Source organism: Anguilla rostrata, chromosome 12 (genome assembly GCF_018555375.3).
Source record: "Anguilla rostrata isolate EN2019 chromosome 12, ASM1855537v3, whole genome shotgun sequence".
NCBI lineage: Eukaryota > Metazoa > Chordata > Actinopteri > Anguilliformes > Anguillidae > Anguilla > Anguilla rostrata.
This window is the reverse complement of record NC_057944.1, coordinates 15,954,098-15,974,042: the sequence shown is the minus strand read 5'-3', so window position 1 is coordinate 15,974,042 and position 19,945 is coordinate 15,954,098. Positions and strand designations below refer to the sequence as shown.

At 50.8% G+C, this 19,945-nt stretch overlaps 2 protein-coding genes across 8 annotated transcripts in view; one reads left to right on the top strand and one right to left on the bottom strand.

The window, feature by feature from the left end:
- The first annotated feature begins 3,236 nt into the window (after positions 1–3,236).
- slc19a3a (solute carrier family 19 member 3a) lies at positions 3,237–6,995 on the top strand. Its single transcript, XM_064302884.1, has 5 exons — positions 3,237–3,448; positions 3,836–4,646; positions 4,839–5,031; positions 5,460–5,601; positions 5,774–6,995. The coding sequence occupies exons 1-5, from the start codon at positions 3,302–3,304 to the stop codon at positions 5,894–5,896; spliced, it is 1,416 nt and encodes a 471-aa protein (XP_064158954.1). The 5' UTR covers positions 3,237–3,301; the 3' UTR covers positions 5,897–6,995.
- The window catches only part of agfg1a (ArfGAP with FG repeats 1a), a 30,456-nt gene continuing 16,842 nt past the window's right edge, over positions 6,332–19,945 (bottom strand). Inside the window, exons 3-15 of one of the 7 annotated variants that reach the window (XM_064302878.1) lie at positions 18,554–18,669; positions 17,878–18,040; positions 16,768–16,930; positions 15,039–15,149; positions 14,196–14,267; positions 12,167–12,376; positions 11,006–11,183; positions 10,174–10,253; positions 9,965–10,060; positions 8,115–8,267; positions 7,851–7,945; positions 7,364–7,451; positions 6,332–7,010 (exon numbers count right to left, since the gene is read on the bottom strand). In XM_064302878.1, the coding sequence (XP_064158948.1) occupies positions 7,392–7,451; positions 7,851–7,945; positions 8,115–8,267; positions 9,965–10,060; positions 10,174–10,253; positions 11,006–11,183; positions 12,167–12,376; positions 14,196–14,267; positions 15,039–15,149; positions 16,768–16,930; positions 17,878–18,040; positions 18,554–18,669 (1,497 nt within the window). In that variant the 3' untranslated portion in view covers positions 6,332–7,010; positions 7,364–7,391. Of the gene's footprint in view, positions 7,452–7,850; positions 7,946–8,114; positions 8,268–9,964; positions 10,061–10,173; positions 10,254–11,005; positions 11,184–12,166; positions 12,377–14,195; positions 14,268–15,038; positions 15,150–16,767; positions 16,931–17,877; positions 18,041–18,553; positions 18,670–19,945 lie in introns of all 7 variants that reach the window. The other 6 variants (XM_064302877.1, XM_064302879.1, XM_064302881.1 and 3 more) reach the window with 6 other exon arrangements.

The following is a 19,945-nucleotide window of genomic DNA, read 5'->3' as shown; positions in this document are numbered from 1 at the left end:
TATATGAGAGTGAGTCTCTGTATCTGTGTATGTCCATGAGTGAGAGAAAGAGAGAGGGAAACAGAAACCAATAAAGAGAAAGAAAAGGGAGTAAGTGATATCTGTTCAGAATTTCAGATTTTTCCACTCTTCTCTCTCTCTCAAATGCTACATGCATTATAAAACATTGCAATGTATGTAAAATGCTACAACCCCAACAGTATAAAATATTAAGAGTAACTGGGTGATGTTACTGTGCCTTTAACAGGGCTAGGCATCCTGCCTGAATCATTGCTACATTTTGTTTGTCCAAAGGTCAGGTGAGTTTAGCTAGAGATGTGTCCTGCCTGCCAATTGCGGGGACTGTGGCTTCTCTCAGAGGCCTGGACTGACAGGCAAAAGGAGGGAAGGAGCTGCGCAGACAGAAAAGTGAAAGACGAAGTGCCATCAGGGGGACACAGCGGTGACAATGAGTCATCATGGCTGTGGGAGAATGCCAAGCAGTGTGACAGCGCATGTCTGAAAGGACATTAAAGATCATGGGCCAGAGTGTGCGATTCTATTCCATACATTCGAGGTGCCTGAAATATAAGGCATGAAGGTAACTCACAAGGGAATCTGAAAGCTGTAACATGTAAGTTCCTGAATGCCACAGTGGGCAAGTGCTACAGCATGTTGAGAAGTGCAGCTCATGCAAGAATCTGAAAGGCACAGCATACTGGCGTCTGGAAATGACAGCAAGTTCTTACTGTGGCGCACAACCTAGCACCGACAAAAAGACACGTCGTGCTCTGGAGCCGATCTGACGCCCATCTGGATGAAAGTCACGCAGGACGTCTAGAGGAATTTCCCCCGCTCCTAAAACAATCCCTGTCTGTCTGCAGGACAGGCCGCAGCATTCTCTGCGGGGCACGGCTGGCTAACGTTAGCGTCACGGCGTGAGCTGGCGCTGGGTGCGTTTCTGGCGGTTAGCACAGGGGCTGAGTCTTTAATGGGCCTCATCGGTAACATCTGGGCCTGCTACGCCAGATACATCACACCTTCATCGCTGCATACTAATGATGACCAGCACCACGTGAGTCTAAGCACTGAGCACAGAAAGCGTGGAACAGTCTGATGCTCAACATTACCTATAAGTACTGACCAGTCCAGGCAGTTACTATAATCAGTGCACTGGTCACTGCTCAAGTACTGACCAGTCCAAGTAGGTAACACAATCAGTGTACTCATCCCTGTCTAACTACTGACCACTCCAAGCAGATACCACCATCAGTGCACTGATCACTGACTATGCAGTCCAAGCAGCAGGAACTGCACTGAAGATGTAATCGAAGTACTGAACCCTTTCTGGAAGTGAAAGTCTTGAAAGTTATAATAGCATGCTCACCAATCACACACAATACCTCTTCCAGTGTTGAATTATTCAAATTTTAATTTGAAAAACATCAGTAAAATGTTCAAAAGAGTAATGAAGTCTTTAGAAACAGTTTTTAAGAACAATTTCAGTGGGACCTTTGAGATTTGCCATTTGAGCACTTCACTGAAAGTTTGAGTTTGAATGAACTTTTTTATGACGTGCTTTTATTTTATTTCTCATTAGATATATTTTTACATTTTAATTGCTTTTTGTTCCTCTGGATCACTAGCGACCCACTCGTGAGCTTAAAATGCTGAATATAAAATAAAATTTCATAATGGTATTATTCTTTGAACGGGTCATACGCTATAAAATTTAATAATCCTCACATTGAGCCATGCCCAACCTTCACAGAGTCCACCTGGCAGACCCCTTTACATCACATGGCCTCTGCAGATTTCTGATTGCAGTGAGTATATGGAATGCCACCCTCTGTCCTTTGGCACCCACCGCTCCATTGCCCTCGAGCGTCAGACCATTCTCACAGCCCTGGTCAGGGCTGCAAGTGGGCGGAGTGCAACACCGGTGGGAAGGCTTAGAATCTATCATTCAAACAGAGATACAGAGCCATTCAAAAGTATTGGGACAGTGCTGTCACTAAAACAAAAGAATAACATTCTTTTGCTTCAACCATTATTTACATAGGAAGTCCCTTGACATAAAAATCTTTTTCAATGGAAACTTGACCTTTCTCTTAATACAAGGCCTTGAATTTCTCTTCATAATAAATATATGACATTTATAAAACACATTATTGAAATATAATGAAATATTCCATCCTGTAGGGACAGTGCCTAATTGAAGGACAGTGCACATGCAATACCAAAGGTCTATTACACGCACTTCAACAGTAAAGTGCTGCAATAGTGACCCCCGGTGGTAAAGCGATGGTACCGCAGCATCCATGGATGCCGTTTCTTCATGTCTTGCCGTTTCTTCATGTCTTCCATTACATTACATTACATTACAGGCATTTGGCAGACGCTCTTATCCAGAGTGACGTACAACAAAGTGTATAACCATAACCAGGAACAAGTATGACGAAACCCCTAGAGAGAAGTACCGGTCCAAGTACAGGGAACAACCGCATAGTTCAACTTGGACCCTGATGGTTAAACTGATTAACACTAACAACGAGAACGGCAACAACGCAATCTATGGAAAAATAAAAATAAATTAAAATACAAGTAGTCGTTAAGACAGGCGCATCAACTAAGTCACCTATGAAACAGCTGCCTAGTTACAACCCTAAGTTTAGTCATTTACAGGGGGGAAGGGAGGGATGGGGAGAGGTGCAGCCTGAAGAGGTGGGTCTTCAGTCGTCGTTTGAAATGGGTCACAGTCTCAGGTCATTCCACCATCGTGGGGCCAGAACAGACAGGAGACGTGTTCTGGAAGTGCAGGTGCGAAGAGGGGGAGGTGCTAGGCGTCCTGAGGTAGCAGAACGGAGGGATCTGGCTGGCATGTAGGGTTTGAATATCTTGTGGAGGTATGCTGGGGCTGATCCCTTGACTGCCTGGTATGCTAGGACCAATGTTTTAAATTTGATGCGAGCTATAACAGGCAGCCAGTGGAGGGTAGTGAGCAGGGGAGTTACGTGGGAGTGTCTGGGGAGGTTGAAGACCAGACGAGCCGCAGCATTCTGAATGAGCTTCCAGAGCATACTGCGCGGCTAATTTGAACACATTACCGTTTAATTTGATAAATGCCTCGACTCCGGCGAGAGGGAAAACACCAGCGCTGCACTTTGACCAGGTTGTTCGTTAACAGTCAGTATTTACCCCCACACGTGCCATGACAGGAGTTCAAAGGTTGATCAGTTCTGCCCCACAAACGTGCATTAATCGCTCAGACAGAACAGAGTCGCCTGCGCCAGCACAGAGGACATTAGCTCATTCAGAGGAGATGGACGCTCTCAGGAGGCTACAAGCCGGGTGGGGGTATCCCACAGTTCTACTGTGCGTCTATGGTTTCTTCAGTACCATCAAACCACTGGAGCCTTTCCTCATCCCGTACCTGACGGGCCCAGACAAGAACCTCACGACAGAACAGGTACTGAGCTGGCACCAAAAAGCCCCGGTGAAAGCTATGGTTCTGAATCTATGAAGCATTTTTATAATTTTTATGCAAAGTGCATTGGACTACATGTTTTGTATGAAAGGTGCTATACAAACAAAATGCATTTATTATTATTATTATAAAGCAGGGTCCTTTGAGTGATATTTGTGATGTTGAGATAGGATTTTGTTAGAAATACTCTACATTTAAAATTAAACCTTAAAAGTGTGGAATAATTATTTTTTTTATTTGAACTGCATCATTTGAAACATTCTTCAAGGTTTAACAGATCACTGATAGGTTTCACCTAAGTAGAAGACAGACAGAAAAATTAGCGAACAGGCCTGTTTCTGACGCGACTCCTCCCCTTGTTACTCCCAGGTGGCCAATCAGATCTTCCCTGTGTGGACATACTCCTACCTGGTCATCCTGCTGCCCGTTTTCCTTCTCACAGACTACCTGCGCTACAAACCTGTCATTGTGTTCCAGTGCGCAAACCTGCTCGCTACCACAGTCATGCTACTGTGGGCGGAAGGCGTGGCCGCCATGCAGGCCATGCAGTTCCTCTACGGCGTGGTGACGGCCAGCGAGGTGGCGTACTTCTCCTACATCTACAGCGTGGTGGACCTGCAGCACTACCAGAAGACCACGTCCTACTGCCGCAGCGTCCAGCTGCTGGGCTACACCCTGGGGGCCGTGCTGGGCCAGGCTCTGGTCAGTTCCAGCCTCATGTCCTATCACAACATCCTCATCATGACCCTGGTGATGACCTGTGTCGCCCTGGCAACCTCCCTCTTCCTGCCAATGCCACAGAGGAGCGTGTTTTTCCACCGTCAGGACAGCAGGGCAGCGGCGACCCAGCCCTCGGTTGCAAGCACGCCCCCGAACACCCTGGAGGAAGAGGAGGAGAAAGGGGCAGGGGGAAGCGGACCTCCTGAGACGGCCAAAGGGGCGGCGGAGGTTCCCCTGCAGAAGAGCGCGAAAGGCTGCCTTTGGGTCGTGCGGCGCCTGTGGAGGGACTGTCGGCAGTGCTACTCCGGGTCTCTGCTGTGCTGGTCCATCTGGTGGGCTCTGGCCACCTGCGGCTACAACCAGACCGTCAACTACGTGCAGGTCCTGTGGGAGCACGTGCAGCCATCGCAGAACTTCACCATCTACAACGGCGGGGTGGAGGCGCTGTCCAACCTGTTCGGTGAGCCGCCGGTCGCATTTCCAAACCGTGACAGCGGTCAGCCACCCAGGAGGAACATTAGTCTACTCTATTCTAAATATACTCTGTCTGCCGCCATTTACATGTGCGGAATAAGGGAACAGGTCAGTTCAGTTTAGGGATTCTCTTCCATGTTTGAACGATGTCGCTATGGTAACCCTGTGGTCCGTGCAGGGGCAGCCTCGGCCTCCGCCGTGGGCTTCGTCCAGGTGAACTGGGCGGCCTGGGGGGAGCTGGCCCTGGGTTCCTGCTCCGCCCTGGGGGCGGCTGCCCTCTTCCTCATGACCTTCACGGGCTCCATCTGGGTGTGCTACGCTGGCTACGTCATCTTCAAAAGCCTCTACATGCTGCTGATCACCATAGCGATGTGAGTTTGTTGGATCGTGGCCAATGTGCCGTAGCGAGGCACAGTATCACTCACTGCTCGACACCTTTCAACAACAAGCAGACACACCCTTAGAGAATGCATGCATCTCTCACATCAGTCATAATGAAGGTTACATGTGATGATGTCTGATTTAGTGGAGGTGAAAAATTATCAGTGTCTGAAATCAGAAAAGAAAAAAAAATACATATATAGCGAGACTAAAATCTTCCAAGCAAAAACATTCTGGAGAATTACACGAACATTCCCTGGGGACAAAAGGTTCTAGAACGCTGTTCCATCGGCCTAAATGTTCCACAACTCGACTACACACAGGCTAACCCAATCTGCAACATCACATTCCCATGTGCTTGCTGGTCCTAGAACATCACGTTTGGATCACAGGCTGCACTACTCCTCTCCTTGCGCAGGTTCCAGATTGCGGCAGAGCTCTCCATGGAGAGGTACGCTCTGATCTTCGGGGTCAACACCTTCGGCGCTCTGGTGCTGCAGACCGTTCTCACAGCGGTGGTGGTGGACAGCCGGGGGCTGGGCCTGGACATCGTCCCACAGGTGAGGGGGGACTCCGTGGGAGTTTATGCAGCAGGTCCCTGCTGGGGGGGAGTGGGGCCTCAGGGGGAGCAAACACCAGCATGAGGGCATAGAGCTAAAGCTACATGATATCTGCCTTAAGCGTGGAAGGTGGGAGAATAATTGTCTGCTACGCTTCTCTATTGTTTTACAGTTCACCATTTATGGGAGTTACTTCTCCACCATCGCAGCCATATTCCTACTGAGGGGCCTGTACGGCCAGGTGAAAAGATGCAGAGGCCACGCCCACAGCTCTCCTGAAGGAGAGGCTACCTGAGTGACTGCCCAGTCCATCCCAGCATTACAACTGTGCAGGCAGTGCCCATCACTGTGTCAGGGCTGCCCAACCCTGTTCCTGGAGATCTGCCGTCCTGTAGGTTTTAATTTCAACCCTAATTTGGCACATCTGATTCGACTGCATAGCAGCGTGATGAGATCTGTAGCTGCTGAATGAGGTGTGGCTTTGTTAGGGTTGGTCTGAAAACCTACAGGACGGCAGATCTCCAGGGACAGGGTTGGACAGCCCTGCCGTAAATCACCTTGTAGTCCAATGGATGCCCTCACTGCCCCACGTACCCCCCGTGTGCCCCTCCCCCATGTGCTGCTACGCCCCCTCTGCACTGCACCGCCTCTCCGCACTCCGCACGGTCCCGCGGAGGAGTGGCCAGGGCGACGGCACCGTGATCAAACAAACGCAGATGTGATCGGGACATTTTGCTTTGACTTTTTATTCTTAATTAAAAGTAAAATCTAAATACAAGGCAGATGAAAAGTGCTATTACAATAGAGCTAGAAATATATATCAGATTTCCCAGGGCTGCATGTCCTCCTGTCACCACGACTACCTACCCAGTCAATCATCTCCTCTGGGCGTGCCCCCAAGGTGGGGCCAAACCTTTCATGTCCAACAGAGTGCAATGTCTTTATAATGATAGCCATTTATAAATCTCTCTATTTTACAAAATGTTCCAACACATGAATGAGTTGTACAGAAATACAAAAGAGTTTTTTTTTGTTTTTTAGTTAAAATCCATTTTAATATATATGTACACATTAACTTAAATTTCTTTAACACCCAACATAAGTGGTCTTCGTCTGCGATGACTTTGAGTGAGCACCTGAGGACGTGACAGGAGAGGAGGGGCCAGCGAGGTCCGGGGGCGGAGCCACAGGCGGCTGGGCGGAGCCGCAGGTCGCTGGCCGGATCCGGGGGCGGAGTCACAAGCCTTTGCACGGGCATGGCCGCCCATGGAAATGGAACGCAAAGCATTTTCCTCCTTTCGTCTGCAGAGCCTGTTGTACCTACTGTTTCCGAACCGCCTGTATTGATTTGTTTTTTCTTGTCCTTTTCCCACAAATACAGAAACTCTCAGTAGCCCAATGCTTTTTCCCTGTAACATACATGTGGTAAAGATACCAATACTGATATGCACAAAGAACAAAATTTCTAAGAAAATTATGTACAGATTTGCAGCATAACGAATGTGGTATTTGCAATAACTTAGCATTAGCCAGTTTGAATATACATGTGGCTCTGTGGGTGTGGGGCCAGTTCACAGGTTAAATACAGGATGAGGGAGAGACCGTTCTTCTGCACACCGTTACCATGTTCTGTTTTGTCATCGATGTTGTCGCCGCCGTTGTCGTTTTTAAAACCCGATACAAAATGCAAGTTTTAGAAACATGTTTTAAAGCTACTTGTGGAACAAAACAGTGCAAGAGGCGTGTGGGCTCCAGGTGTCACCTCCTAGTGGCGGCTTGAGGGAGGCGCGCTATAAGAAGGGGTTTGTGGAGGAACTTCCAGCGGGGTACTGTCCTGCAGGGGCTCCAGCCTGTGAGAGGGAGAGAGAGAGCGAGAGAGAGTGGGAGGGAGGGTGGGTTAGAGAGAGAGCGAGAGAGAGTGGAGGGAGGGTGGGTTAGAGAGAGAGAGAGAGAGAGAGAGTGGGAGGGGCGGGTCAGGAGAGAGAGAAGAGAGAGAGAGGAGGGAGAGGAGAGAGAGAGGAGAGAGTGGGAGGGAGGGGAGAGAGAGGAGAGGAGGGAGGGGGGAGAGAGAGAGAGAGAGAGAGAGAGAGAGAGAGAATGGGAGGGAGGGCAGGAGAGAGAGAGAGGGAGGGAGGGAGGGAGGAGAGAGAGAGAGAGAGAGAGAGAGAGGGAGGGAGGGAGGGAGAGAGAGTCTAGTCACTGCTCACACACGGGCTGTGAAACCGAAGCCGCCCCCTCACAGGACTCACCAGGAAGGGGTTACTCGACACCCCGGGTCCCGCCAACGGCTGCCCAAACGGGGTCACCACAGGCTTGGCCTGTCCGAAGGCTGCGAAGCCTGCACCTACGAGAGAATCAGAGGGCCAGAGGGCCGGGAAGGGAACAGGAGGGCGACCAAGGGAGGTGGGAGGGGGAGGGGGGGGGAAATGGGACAGGGAGAGGAAGTTACTAAGGAACCGGGATGAGTGCGCACACAGAATTATTCGCACGCGCACACACACACACACACGCACCGTTGGGCTGCGGAGGGTAGGCCGGGGGCTGGGGGAAGGGCGCCTGTCCTGGGAGGGGCTGCTGGAACGTCCCGCTGAAGCTGGTGGGGAGGTTGTAGGCGGCGGCGTTCCCGAATCCCGCTGGCATGCTCATGGAGCCCGTGCCGAACGAGGCTGCAACACAAGGAGGGACGGGTTAGTGTTAACCAAACACACTCTTACACTCACACACTCTCACACTCACACACGCACACACACACTCTCACACTCTCACACGCACACACACCAGGGCTCCGACACCAGGCCCCAGGTCTGGGCCGTTTCAGTGCCTCCAAATCGTAGCGGTGTGTCAGAGCGTGGCCCGGCCAGGATGCGCTTAATGTGCCCCCGAGGGGCCGTACCCAGCAGCCCTGAGGGGCCACGCCCAGCAGCTGCGGTTTCACATGAGCTGCCCCTACGGCCCCGCCCGCCTTCTGTTAGCAGCTGGCAGCACAGCAGTACTGTACAGCACTGACAGACACATGACCCAGCCTGGTACTGCTGACACTACAATGGCAGACACTACACAGCACCATACAGGGCACCAAGAGGAGGGGTGCGGGAGGAATACACCCACAGCGGCTGAAAAACACAAGGATAACCACTATCTACAAGTCTGGAGCAGGAAAGTGTGATGTAAGCTTTCAACATGGAGGTACACATTCAGTTTTTCATTTCGACACTGAAGGCCTGTTAGAATTTGACTGTTCAGCGAGCGCACGGCGTTCAGCTCCTACGCCTGGGCGGCCATTTTCCAATCTCTTACTCCCCATGCTGAAAGGAAAGCGCAGTAATGCGCATCACGACCAGCAGAGGGCAGTGATGTGCGTTCACCTTCCGCTGCCTTTAGAGAGCAGGGTGGACCTGGCAGGTGAGGGAGGGGGGGAGGAGTCTGTGTGGAAGGCCGTGGCACAGAGCAAGGCAGAATGGAAACCAGAGCACAGAGGAGCTGAGTAACACCTCACTGGCCACTACGATGGGGTCAAAGGGCAGAGCACACACCACATGCAGAGTGGAGCAAACAGGAAGTCCAGATGAGTTCTAGAAGCACTGCGACACAAAACCACGAGGAGGGGGCTTAAGGCAGGGGGGGTAAGGGGACCTACCAAAGTGGGCGGGAGGGAAGGCTCCAAACAGGCCTTGTCCAGCGTAACAAAACAACCAGACAGATTGGTCACACAGAGATGCAAAGGCCACTGTCTTTGTGTCTCACACAAGAGGGCCCGTGTACACTAGCACACATGCTTTCCACTTCCAATACAAGAATTCCTCTACCTCCACTTGCGCTGGGTGACATACTCGTTTGATAAAGATAGGTTTTTTTTGAGTGCAGTAACGATCATCGCCACCATGGGGTGCACTACCTTTCTTTATTGTGTTTTTTTCTTTAATTACACCCGAAGCAGTAAAAAACATCCAAACTTCACAGACAATGTGAAAAACTTTCAGAAAAGAAAAGAAGACAGAAAGCAAGGCAATACACCACATGGTGGCGGTGATCGTTACTGCGCTAAAAAAAAACAGAACGAGTAGATCATCTAACCCAAATCCACACTTATTTCGCTTTCAGCCTCAGGATTGCAGATATCCTTTGAACTTCACCACGGAAATTGGGTTCAGATGGATATCACATTATTCACAAAATACAATATTACATGACATTATAATATACAGCATTAATACAGAACCCACATTCACTAAGGATTTTACCACATAAGCTCCACTGAGTCAGCAAAACAAAGTATCTGCATGTTGTCGGGCTTAACACTGTTCCACAAACGATGAAACCTGAGCCCGTGCCCCGCCCCGCTCCCCGCACTGCGGAGCTCTACCTGCTGCCACTGCTGCTGCTCTCCCGTTGGTCTGGAAGGGGTTGGTTGCCGCAGTCGCCGCGGCACCAGCAGCTACAAATGGGTTTGTTGAGGGAGCTGCAGGAGAAGGGGAGAGTGAAGTCACCTCTGGGCAACTGGCAGTGCTGTAAAAACACAACTCTGAAGGAAATGAGTGAGTCCTGCATGGACTGAGGAGGCTCTCTGCTCACCTCCAAAACCCTGGGGCATGCTGGGTACCACCTGCTGCGCCTGGGCGGGCGTGACCCCCGTAACGGCGGCAAAAACATTCCTGCATCAGACGAGAGAGCAGACTGGGTTATGACCCGGTCCCCACAAGGGCTGCCCTGCTGCCTGTGTGTGTGTGTGTGTGAGAGTGTGTGTGTGTGAGTGTGTGAGAGTGTCTGTGGTATGTGAGTGTGTGCGTGTGTGTGTGTGTGTGTGTGGTATATGAGTGTGTGTATGGTATGTGAGTGTGTGTGGGTGTGTGTATGTGTGTGTGTGTGTGTGTGTGTGTGTGTGTGTGTGTGTGTGTGTGTGTGTGTGTGTGTGTGTGTGTGTGTGTGTGGTATGTGTGAGTGTGTGTATGGTATGTGAGAGTGTGTGTGTGGTATGTGAGTGTGTGCGTGTGTGGTATGTGAGTGTGTGTATGGTATGTGAGAGTGTGTGTGTGTGTGTGTGTGTGTGGTGTGTATGTGTGTGTGTGTGTGAGAGTGTCTGTGGTATGAGAGTGTGTGTATGGTATGTGAGAGAGTGTCTGTGGTATGTGAGTGTGTGTATGGTATGTGTGTGTGTGTGTGTGGTATGTGAGTGTGTGTATGGTATGTGAGTGTGTGTACAGTATGTGAGAGTGTGTATGGTATGTGAGAGAGTGTCTGTGGTATGTGAGTGTGTGTATGGTATGTGAGAGAGTGTCTGTGGTATGTGAGTGTGTGTATGGTATGTGAGAGAGTGTGTGTGGTATGTGAGTGTGTGTATGGTATGTGAGAGAGTGTGTGTGGTATGTGAGTGTGTGTGTATGAGTGCAGCAGTACGGTCTCTCACCCTGGGGCAGTGCTGCTGGTGCTGTACACACTGCCAGTGGGAGCAGAGGAGCTGAACACGTTGTCCAGCTCAGCCAGCGCGGCGTAGCGGTCTCCCCCGAGCCCGGTGGGCGGTGCCTGAGGAGGCCCCGCCCCCGCGGACGCAGGAGCAGAGCTCACTCCGCTGGGCACACCTCCCCCTGGCAAGAGACAGACAGCAGACTCTGGGTCACGGACGGGAGGACCACTTCATCCTCAGCCAACAGACAGACAACTCCCCCAAAATCCTGCGTGCAATGCAAGTCAAAAACACTGCAAAGCATAGTTTCATATCCACAAAGAAAAAAATAAAGCAGCCCCTAGTTTCCCTCCTCCAAGAATTTCAAAGGACAGACTAATACGCTCTGTATTGCACCAAACCACTTAAAGGGTCTGTTCAGTTTCAGCACTGATCTGCATGTTCCAGCAAATCCAGAAGTGGTGCATCGTCACCTGAACATTATTTCATACCAAACATCCTCCCTGAGTGAGCATCGGATGCATCTAGGAGGCATAAATGGAAATAGGGGGCATAAATGGAAATTAGCAAGAGGTAAATTCCGCAGAGACACCAGGAAGCACTTTTCCCCACACACAGAGCAGTCACTGTGTAGAACAGCTTGCCAGGTCATGTACTAGAGGCAGAAACTGAGGGTTTTTAAGACCAGGCGTGACATGGGGCTGGGCAGTACCTATTTTTGTAGGTCAACGAAGTGCACTAGGTACCCCTTAGCGGTAGGAACCTGGCTAGCATTTTTGGGCAGAATGGCCTGTTTTCGTCATCATGTAACATTATTGTCATCAGCAAAATGTGACCCGAGAAAGGAATTTCAGCCTATCAGAGACAGCGCTGGTGCCTCAGCAAAACCACCGCTGGACATACTGGACAGCACATGCTCCGGGGGCCAACTGGCCGGACAACCAATCAGGGAAGAGAGTGGTTGCCGGCGAGCACAAGTCTGAAGGCTCAGTCTCCCGCCAGGTTAGCTGAAGACCAGGAGCCTCCTCAATCCCGCCGGTCCCACGCGCTCCTCACAGGAGGGCGGACGGCCCGGGACTGCGGTCCCTCTGGGCCTGACCCTACACCCTTAGCAGGCCTGTCACTTCAGATTCTGCAGACACGGCAGCGTCCCGGCAGGGTTACCTGGCTCAGGTTTGGCAGAGCAAAAGATGTTATCCAGGTCAGCCAGAGCGGCGTATCTATCCGCGGGGACGCTCGGGCCGTCTACGCCCGCTTTGGGGGCTCCCGCCGAGTTGCTCTGGGACGAACTGAAGGAGCCAAAGTCGGCGCTAGAGGATTTGGGGAAGTTGTCAAAATTTGCAAAGTTGGCGTTAGCTAATCCGGGGGTGCTACCTGTGAGGAGAAGAGAAACAGAGGGGTTGAGTGGTTAGAGGGCTCCGAGCCGGAAGCGGTTGTCACCGATTAACGGGGACTCGGCAAAAGGGGGTCGCCGGTCGAATGGGTAAATGGTAGCATTGACTGGTAAAGCCCTAAAATGACAGCCAGGGTCTTAAGACCCGGCACCTTTCTAAAAGAGCTATGTTCCCTGAGGTCAAGTTAAGGCCTGCCATGGAAGAAGCTGAATCAGGAAGCTGTGATGTCATGTAACCCAGCTGAAGCTTATTAAAGATGCACACAAAATAAAGGCCAGTAATGCATCACCCACAAATGACACCACATGCTTAAATATTCATCTTTTTTTATGGGCCTACAGATAACATCGTTGTCATAAAAATGACATTGAGGTTCACAAAGTCCCTAAACAACTAGCTAGCCAACTATTTGAGCAAGTCTATGACTATCCTTAGTTATACGACTTACAAAAAATGTAAGCGATGGATTTCATGGTCCCGCACATTAACGGAGAGGCTATATGTCTTCAGCCAGCGAGCTAGACAAGCAGGCGGCACGAAAGACCAGCGCTGATCTGAACAGCGAGTTCATTTCAGTGGAACCACGTTTTTTCCCGAGCTAGCTTGCCAAAAATTGTGATCAATTAAGAACAGACGCACCACGCCACCAGGCCAATGTGAACAAACGACCCCTTTGAATGCGCGTTTCTAAACCAGCCTTTAGCTGCGCGTTAGCTTACGCTTCATTACCTTTGGTGGCCTGTGCAACGTCTCTTCAGAATTTCACTTGCCGGCTGGCTGACCGACTTGCTATCGGCAGACAAAACAAAACCCGACCGCACTTCTGGCTGTGTTCGATAAACAATGGCGCGTTACACGGCCTGGTAACCCCGTCCCGACGGCGCCCGGCTCAAGGGCAGGAGCGAGGCCACCGTCGAGGCCCAGAACGGTCTAAACACGACAGGGGAAACGGTGAACAGGCCAGTCGAGTAACATCGTCCCATTTCAGCTTCCACGCTATAGCAGGAAGTCTCCTTACAGTCATTCAGGCACATACACCGAATGCACACAGGGGTCAAAGGTCACGGTCAGGAGAGGAACAGGAAGAGAAAACGGGAGTTCTGTTGGTATCAGGACAGCGATTCTGGGGGAAAGGAAGGGGAGCTTCTGGTCATTGCCATGGAAACCCAAAGCCTGCCTCTCATTCTGGAAAGAGGGACCTCTGGTATCAATTTACAAAAAAAAAAGTTACCCTCATTTTTTAAACAATGTGAAACTAATATCTGTTATACATAATCTGTAACTAAACCCTTTTGGCACAGAAATAGTAACTTCACATTACATACGATCCTCATTTCGAAAGGTCTACAGTAGAGATGATTGACCGGTGGACGGCGTTTTGAGTGAACCTCTCGTTTCTCCGTGGTGAAGTCCCACTATATCAAAATTCAGTCCCTTTCCTCTTACTGCGAACGCTGGAGAGGCAAAGAATTCCTCCACGGGAAAGATGACACCAAGGCTGTGCTGAAATAACCTTTGAACTTTGACCTCAACCCCTCCCCTCACGGCTCACTGAAGAACCGCCGTAGTCCAGACCTCTGACCCGCGTAGACCCAGAGCAACGCTCCAGAGCTCAGAGCCCTGCTCCGGCCAATCAGAGCCGAGGCCTCGGACCCCACAGCTTAATCAAAGGTCGGCTAGCGGCAGGGCTATCAGGGACGAGCGGGCGGGTGGACAGACAGAGACAGACAGACAGCCGGATGGAGGAGGAGACAGGCGGAGGCGCGAGACGGGGACAGACCGGGACCCGTGACACTTACTGCGGGCGGCCAGGAGCGGCCGAGCGGTGGCAAAGTCCCCCACGCTGCGGCTGGACGACAGAGCAGCGAACGCTGGCGGGAAATCAAAGGGCAGAGCGCAAAGAAAAGGAAACAGAGACACACAGAAAACGCAAAGCAAAGTCAAAAAGAGCGCCTGGGAAATACGAGAAGCTCCAGCAAAAAATAAATAAATAAATCAATTTTAAAAAGCAGCAGCCGGGGTGATGCAAAGAGGCGGTTGGAGTTGTGCGGAGCATTAGCGGGGGTCAGAGGTCACGGTGCAGAGACTCGCTTGTGTTAACGGACAGGGGAAGCGATATAGTCTCTCTTTAGAACCCCTCCCCCAGGGAATCGGGGCACTGGGTGGGGTGGATGTCAATCAAACGGCGAATAACAGGAATGAAGGGTAGCATATTTACGTGAACGGCCTTCATCGACACCACCACGTCATAACAGCACGAGAGAAGAAAAGCAAATGGGGGAGGGGCACCATTCCGGAACTTTCCACAGGGTTATGATAAGGGGGGTTGAGCCACACAGAAGCATGCACTTACAAGAGGAAAAAAAGCAACAGGAAGTGTAGGATGGAAATGGAAAACGTGTAACACGTAGGTGACAAAACGTGTTTCCCCAAAAACCTGCGTGTGTGTCTGTGAGACGGAGCGCAAATATGTGTGCGTGAGCGTAAGAGAGAGTGAGGTGCGTGCGACCGTGTATGTATGCATGTGGGCGTGTGTAAGAGTGAGGTTTGTGCGTGTGTGTGTGTTGATGCGTACAAGAGGGCAAGTGAAGTGTGTGTACGAGTGCACGTGCACTTTGCCAGGAGAGCCTGAGGTGCTGTACCTGTGTGAGGGGGCTGGGACAGAGGTTGAGGTGCAGGGGCAAAATGAGCTGCTGCACCAGGGTTTCCAAACGCATCAAAGTTTGCAAAGTCTGCCTGTGCAGCACTCTGAGCTGCAGGAGTCAGAGGGGAAACAAAAACCAAACTGTTAATGGTTCCACAGACACTGGAATGAGCAACTGAAGGATGAGGCACACACAACAGATGTGAACAGACATGCAGTGACAATGGGCATCGCCTTCAACCACCAACACCAGGGTCAGGGATGCATATCTCGAGGAAGACAAACTAAGCACTGGGCACTGAACCCAGATCAGTTTCCTATACAGAAAGGCCAAGGCATAGAGAACCCTGCCACAAACACACACTCGCTGTGGACAGCACAGAGTCTGTGTGGAGTACGCTGCCACAAACACACACTCGCTGTGGACAGCACACAGTCTGTGTGGAGTACGCTGCCACAAACACACACTCGCTGTGGACAGCACACAGTCTGTGTGGAGTACGCTGCCACAAACACACACTCGCTGTGGACGCACAGAGTCTCTGAGTCGCAAACACACACTCGTGAGCTGTGTGATCCGCCACACATCTTGGACACCCCTCTGTGTGTGAGCACGCTGCCACAAACACACCTCGCTGTGGACGCACAGAGTCGGGATGCTGGAGTACGCTGCCAAAAACCACACTCGCTGTGGACAGCACCTGGAGTGCTGAAACTGCTGGACAGTTGGATACGTGCCACCCCCTCGGTGGACAGCCGAGTCGGTGGAGTCGCTGCAACCAACTCGCTGTGGACAGCAACAGTCTGTGTGGAGTCGTGCCACAACCCACCGCTGTGGACAGCACGGTGTGTGGAGTACGCTGCACAACACACACTCGCTGGGACTAGACACAGCCCGTGGGAGCGGCACAACACCACGCTGTGGACAGCACACAGTCGGTGGAGTCGTGCCACAAACACACATTGCTGGGACGCAGCAGCTGTGTGGAGCAGCTCACAACACCACTCGCTGTGGACAGCACAGAGTCTGTGTGGAGTACGCTGCCACAAACACACACTCGCTGTGGACAGCACAGAGTCTGCGTGGAGTACGCTGCCACAAACACACACTCGCTGTGGACAGCACACAGTCTGTGTGGAGTACGCTGCCACAAACACACACTCGCTGTGGACAGCACACAGTCTGTGTGGAGTACGCTGCCACAAACACACACTCGCTGTGGACAGCACACAGTCTGTGTGGAGTACGCTGCCACAAACACACACTCGCTGTGGACAGCACAGAGTCTGTGTGGAGTACGCTGCCACAAACACACACTCGCTGTGGACAGCACACAGTCTGTGTGGAGTACGCTGCCACAAACACACACTCGCTGTGGACAGCACAGAGTCTGTGTGGAGTACGCTGCCACAAACACACTCTCTGTGGACAGCACACAGTCTGTGTGGAGTACGCTGCCACAAACACACACTCGCTGTGGACAGCACAGAGTCTGTGTGGAGTACGCTGCCACAAACACACACTCGCTGTGGACGGCACAGAGTCACACAAGCACACGGCTGCGTGAGCCTGTGTATCAGTCTCACATTCGCTGCTCGCTGTCCCTGTGGAGCACCTGCGCCGCTGCACACAGGCAGCTCTAACTCTGACGCACAGGAAGTCAGGGATGCTGTATTGAGTACAGGGGCCATTCCGGATCCAGTCCTCAGTTCTGCGCAGGCCTTACCTGGATGGCTGTTGAAATGTGCGAAGTTTGCGAAGTTTGCCGAGCCTGCAGCCTGGGAGGGCGGGGCGGCGAAGATGTCGCCGCCCAGGTCGCTGAGGAGGTCAAATTTCTTCTCAGGGAACTGCCCGCCAGGCTGGGCCTGTGTGCGAGCCACCACCGGGGACTGGAACCAACACAGCGAGACACATGTAACTCACACACAACACAGCAACCGCACAGCCCTGAGCTCTCATACACACACCAAGCTCACACAAAGAAGCCGTCTCAGATGAGACACTCACAGAAAAACACTAATATCACAGAAAGAACTCTGACCCAAGACAAAATCACTTCATGAAATTTCACCAGGACCATGCCATAAATCAGACCATACTAATTTCTTAAGAGTTCGCAGTGAATTTTCAGACACAACTCACAGACAGCGCAGTGACCTCACACGGCAAATTTCAAGGACCTTAGTACTTTATGCCGGATAAAACTAAACAAACGCAAATGAATAGTCCTCAAAGCTGGACTTACTCGGCAGCCATTTTGGAGTAGAATGCTTACCACAGCAGCTCAGGTGGAGGTGGGGGGGGGGGGTTTACATTGCTAATTAAAGGCACGGAAGATGACTAGACTGTGAACCCCACGCGATTTTCAATTAAGTTCTCCATTGGTTTATACTTTAACCGAGGGAAGACTCCTGAGTACAGGCACAATGACAGCACATCACACCACCTGCTCCCCATCTGAGAAACGCCCAAGCTCAGCTTCACAAGGGCAGGAAGTCTACAGGGCGGCTAGGCCGTTGGAGGTTCAGTGTGAGAGCAGAGGGAGTTTTGGCGTACGCTACGGCTAGGCCGTTGGGTTGGAGGGTTCAGTGTGAGAGCAGAGGGAGTTTTGGCGTACGCTACGGCTAGGCGTGGTGGAGTTCAGTGTGAGACAGAGGAGTTTGGCGTACGCTACGGGCTGGGTTGGTCAGGAGACAGAGGTGCGGCGTCGGCTGCTGGTTGGAGGGTTCAGTGTAGCAGGCTAGGTTGGTGGGCAGTGTGAGCAGAGGGAGTTTTGGCCAGCAGGGTCAGAGGTCACAGAGCAGCAGCACAGGTAGCGCGGAGCGGGCGGTCTCACCTGACTGGGCGTGCTCCTGTTCAGGTGCAGGGCAGGGGCGGACTCTCCCAGCAGAGTTTTGAGGGGGCGCACCTCGGGGGTGCTGCTGGTGCTGCTCGCAGAGGAGCCAGAGATGGAGGCATGGACGGACGCCACCACTTTGGCCTGCTCCGGGGGGACATACCTGCAGACCACGTGCATGCACACACACACAAAACACACACACACACAGGCACACACACACACAGGCACACACACACACACGCATGCACGCACACATGTACAAACACAAAAACACACATGAACGCGCATGGAAACGCACAAACGTAAACATAAACACGCACACACACACATAAACACGAACACACACAAAGGCATATGCACACACACACAAAAGTCACACACAGATGCAATCCATCAGAAATGGGCAGAAAGCACAGGTCATTGCCTGTAACAGGTTTTTATACCAGAGCTGGGTTAAATGTCTGCATTTAATTTCAAAATGTCATTTTTGATCTATGTGAAGCATTTTAAATGCACCGGCCCAAAACGTGTTGTATTTGAAAACGTTTGCTTTTTTGCAATGCTTTTATAAAATGGTGCTAGTATTTCCAAAATACTTTTCAAATTCTATTACATTTCAAATACCTTGATCATACTATCAAAGAATCTGTTTGTGGTAAATTTAAGATCTTACCATCTTTTTTTCTCATATTTTTCTTGAAGGAACTCTTTGACTTTCTGTGGTTCACGGAAGTCTGGTATAGCCGAAGTTCTGTCGTCGTACAGACCCAGCCATATCCGTTTGCACACCTGAAAGACAGGAAATCACCTTGCAACTGCTTTTATGTTTGTAAGAGGAACAAAATTCAAATAAGGCAACCAGTTACAAAGCCAAAAACGTGCTGTTATCTTTGTCGTTAATAAGAACGAATCCCTCCAGATTCAAAATTCAGTGGTACGGTAACAGATGGAAAATAGAAGAACACAAAAACATGTGACAGCCTGCTTTGCCTGGTTAAGTGGGCCAAAGCACAGAGAAGGGGAGGGAGAGGGAACGAGCACGAGAGACAGAGGGAGAGAGAGATAGAGGGAGGGGGGAGAGAGAGATAGAAAAGAGAGACAGCAAACAGCTAGAAGACCTGCAACTGGCCTAAATTCCTGGAGTCTTCCTAAATGTACCACATTCCATTAAAATTCTGCCACATTCCAGGGCTCAGAGGTACCCTGTTGTGGCCAAGACGATATTAACCCCTTCAGCACCACACAGGGCACACACAGCCCGGGTTCACACACTGATATACACCGAACTTGTACTGACCATACACATTGCAGGAGCGCATTTTCAAAGATCACGTTTTAATAAACACCACCAAGTTTTTATTCTCAGCTCACAGCAAAGAGATCTACATTCACTCACACCAAATGTTATGTTGAATTAATAATACAACAGACTTAGGCCAGATCAAAAAACAATATAATATTCCATGTCATCCCTAATACACATTGTGGCAAATTCAGGGATTTTAAATGTTTTATTGGAAACATTAAAACATTAAAAGCTTTAAAAATTAGTTTTGAAAACATAGCGCATTTAATCCAAACATACTTTGTCGTCACCAATCTGGAATGTCCAAATTCAAACCGCTGCAACATCCTCCGTCAAAGAATGACAGTGCCAGAGGACTGCACAGCAGGCAGACAGACCGGAGCTATCCAGCAGGACTAAATGAGTCACCTCTGAGCGATGAGCTCTGGAGCGCGTTCAAAGCTAAACCGGCATAGCGCTAAGGTTAACTGCACGGCCCTACATGACTTCTCTCCACAAGAAGCACTGGCACTCAAACCATGAGGCACATCACTGCACGTAAGACTTAAACAGCTCGCTGCACTTCAGAATTAAACTGGCGGAGGATCCTCCAACTGCGTATTTTCACGCGAACTTGCCATTTCCCAAACTGACCGACCGACAGGCGCTTCGGCTATAACTAGCTTTCGCATCAAATAGAAATGGTCAATATTCATTTCAATGGAAATTTTTAATGCACATTTGGGCGTGCCAAATTCAAAGACTTAAGAGCATAAACAG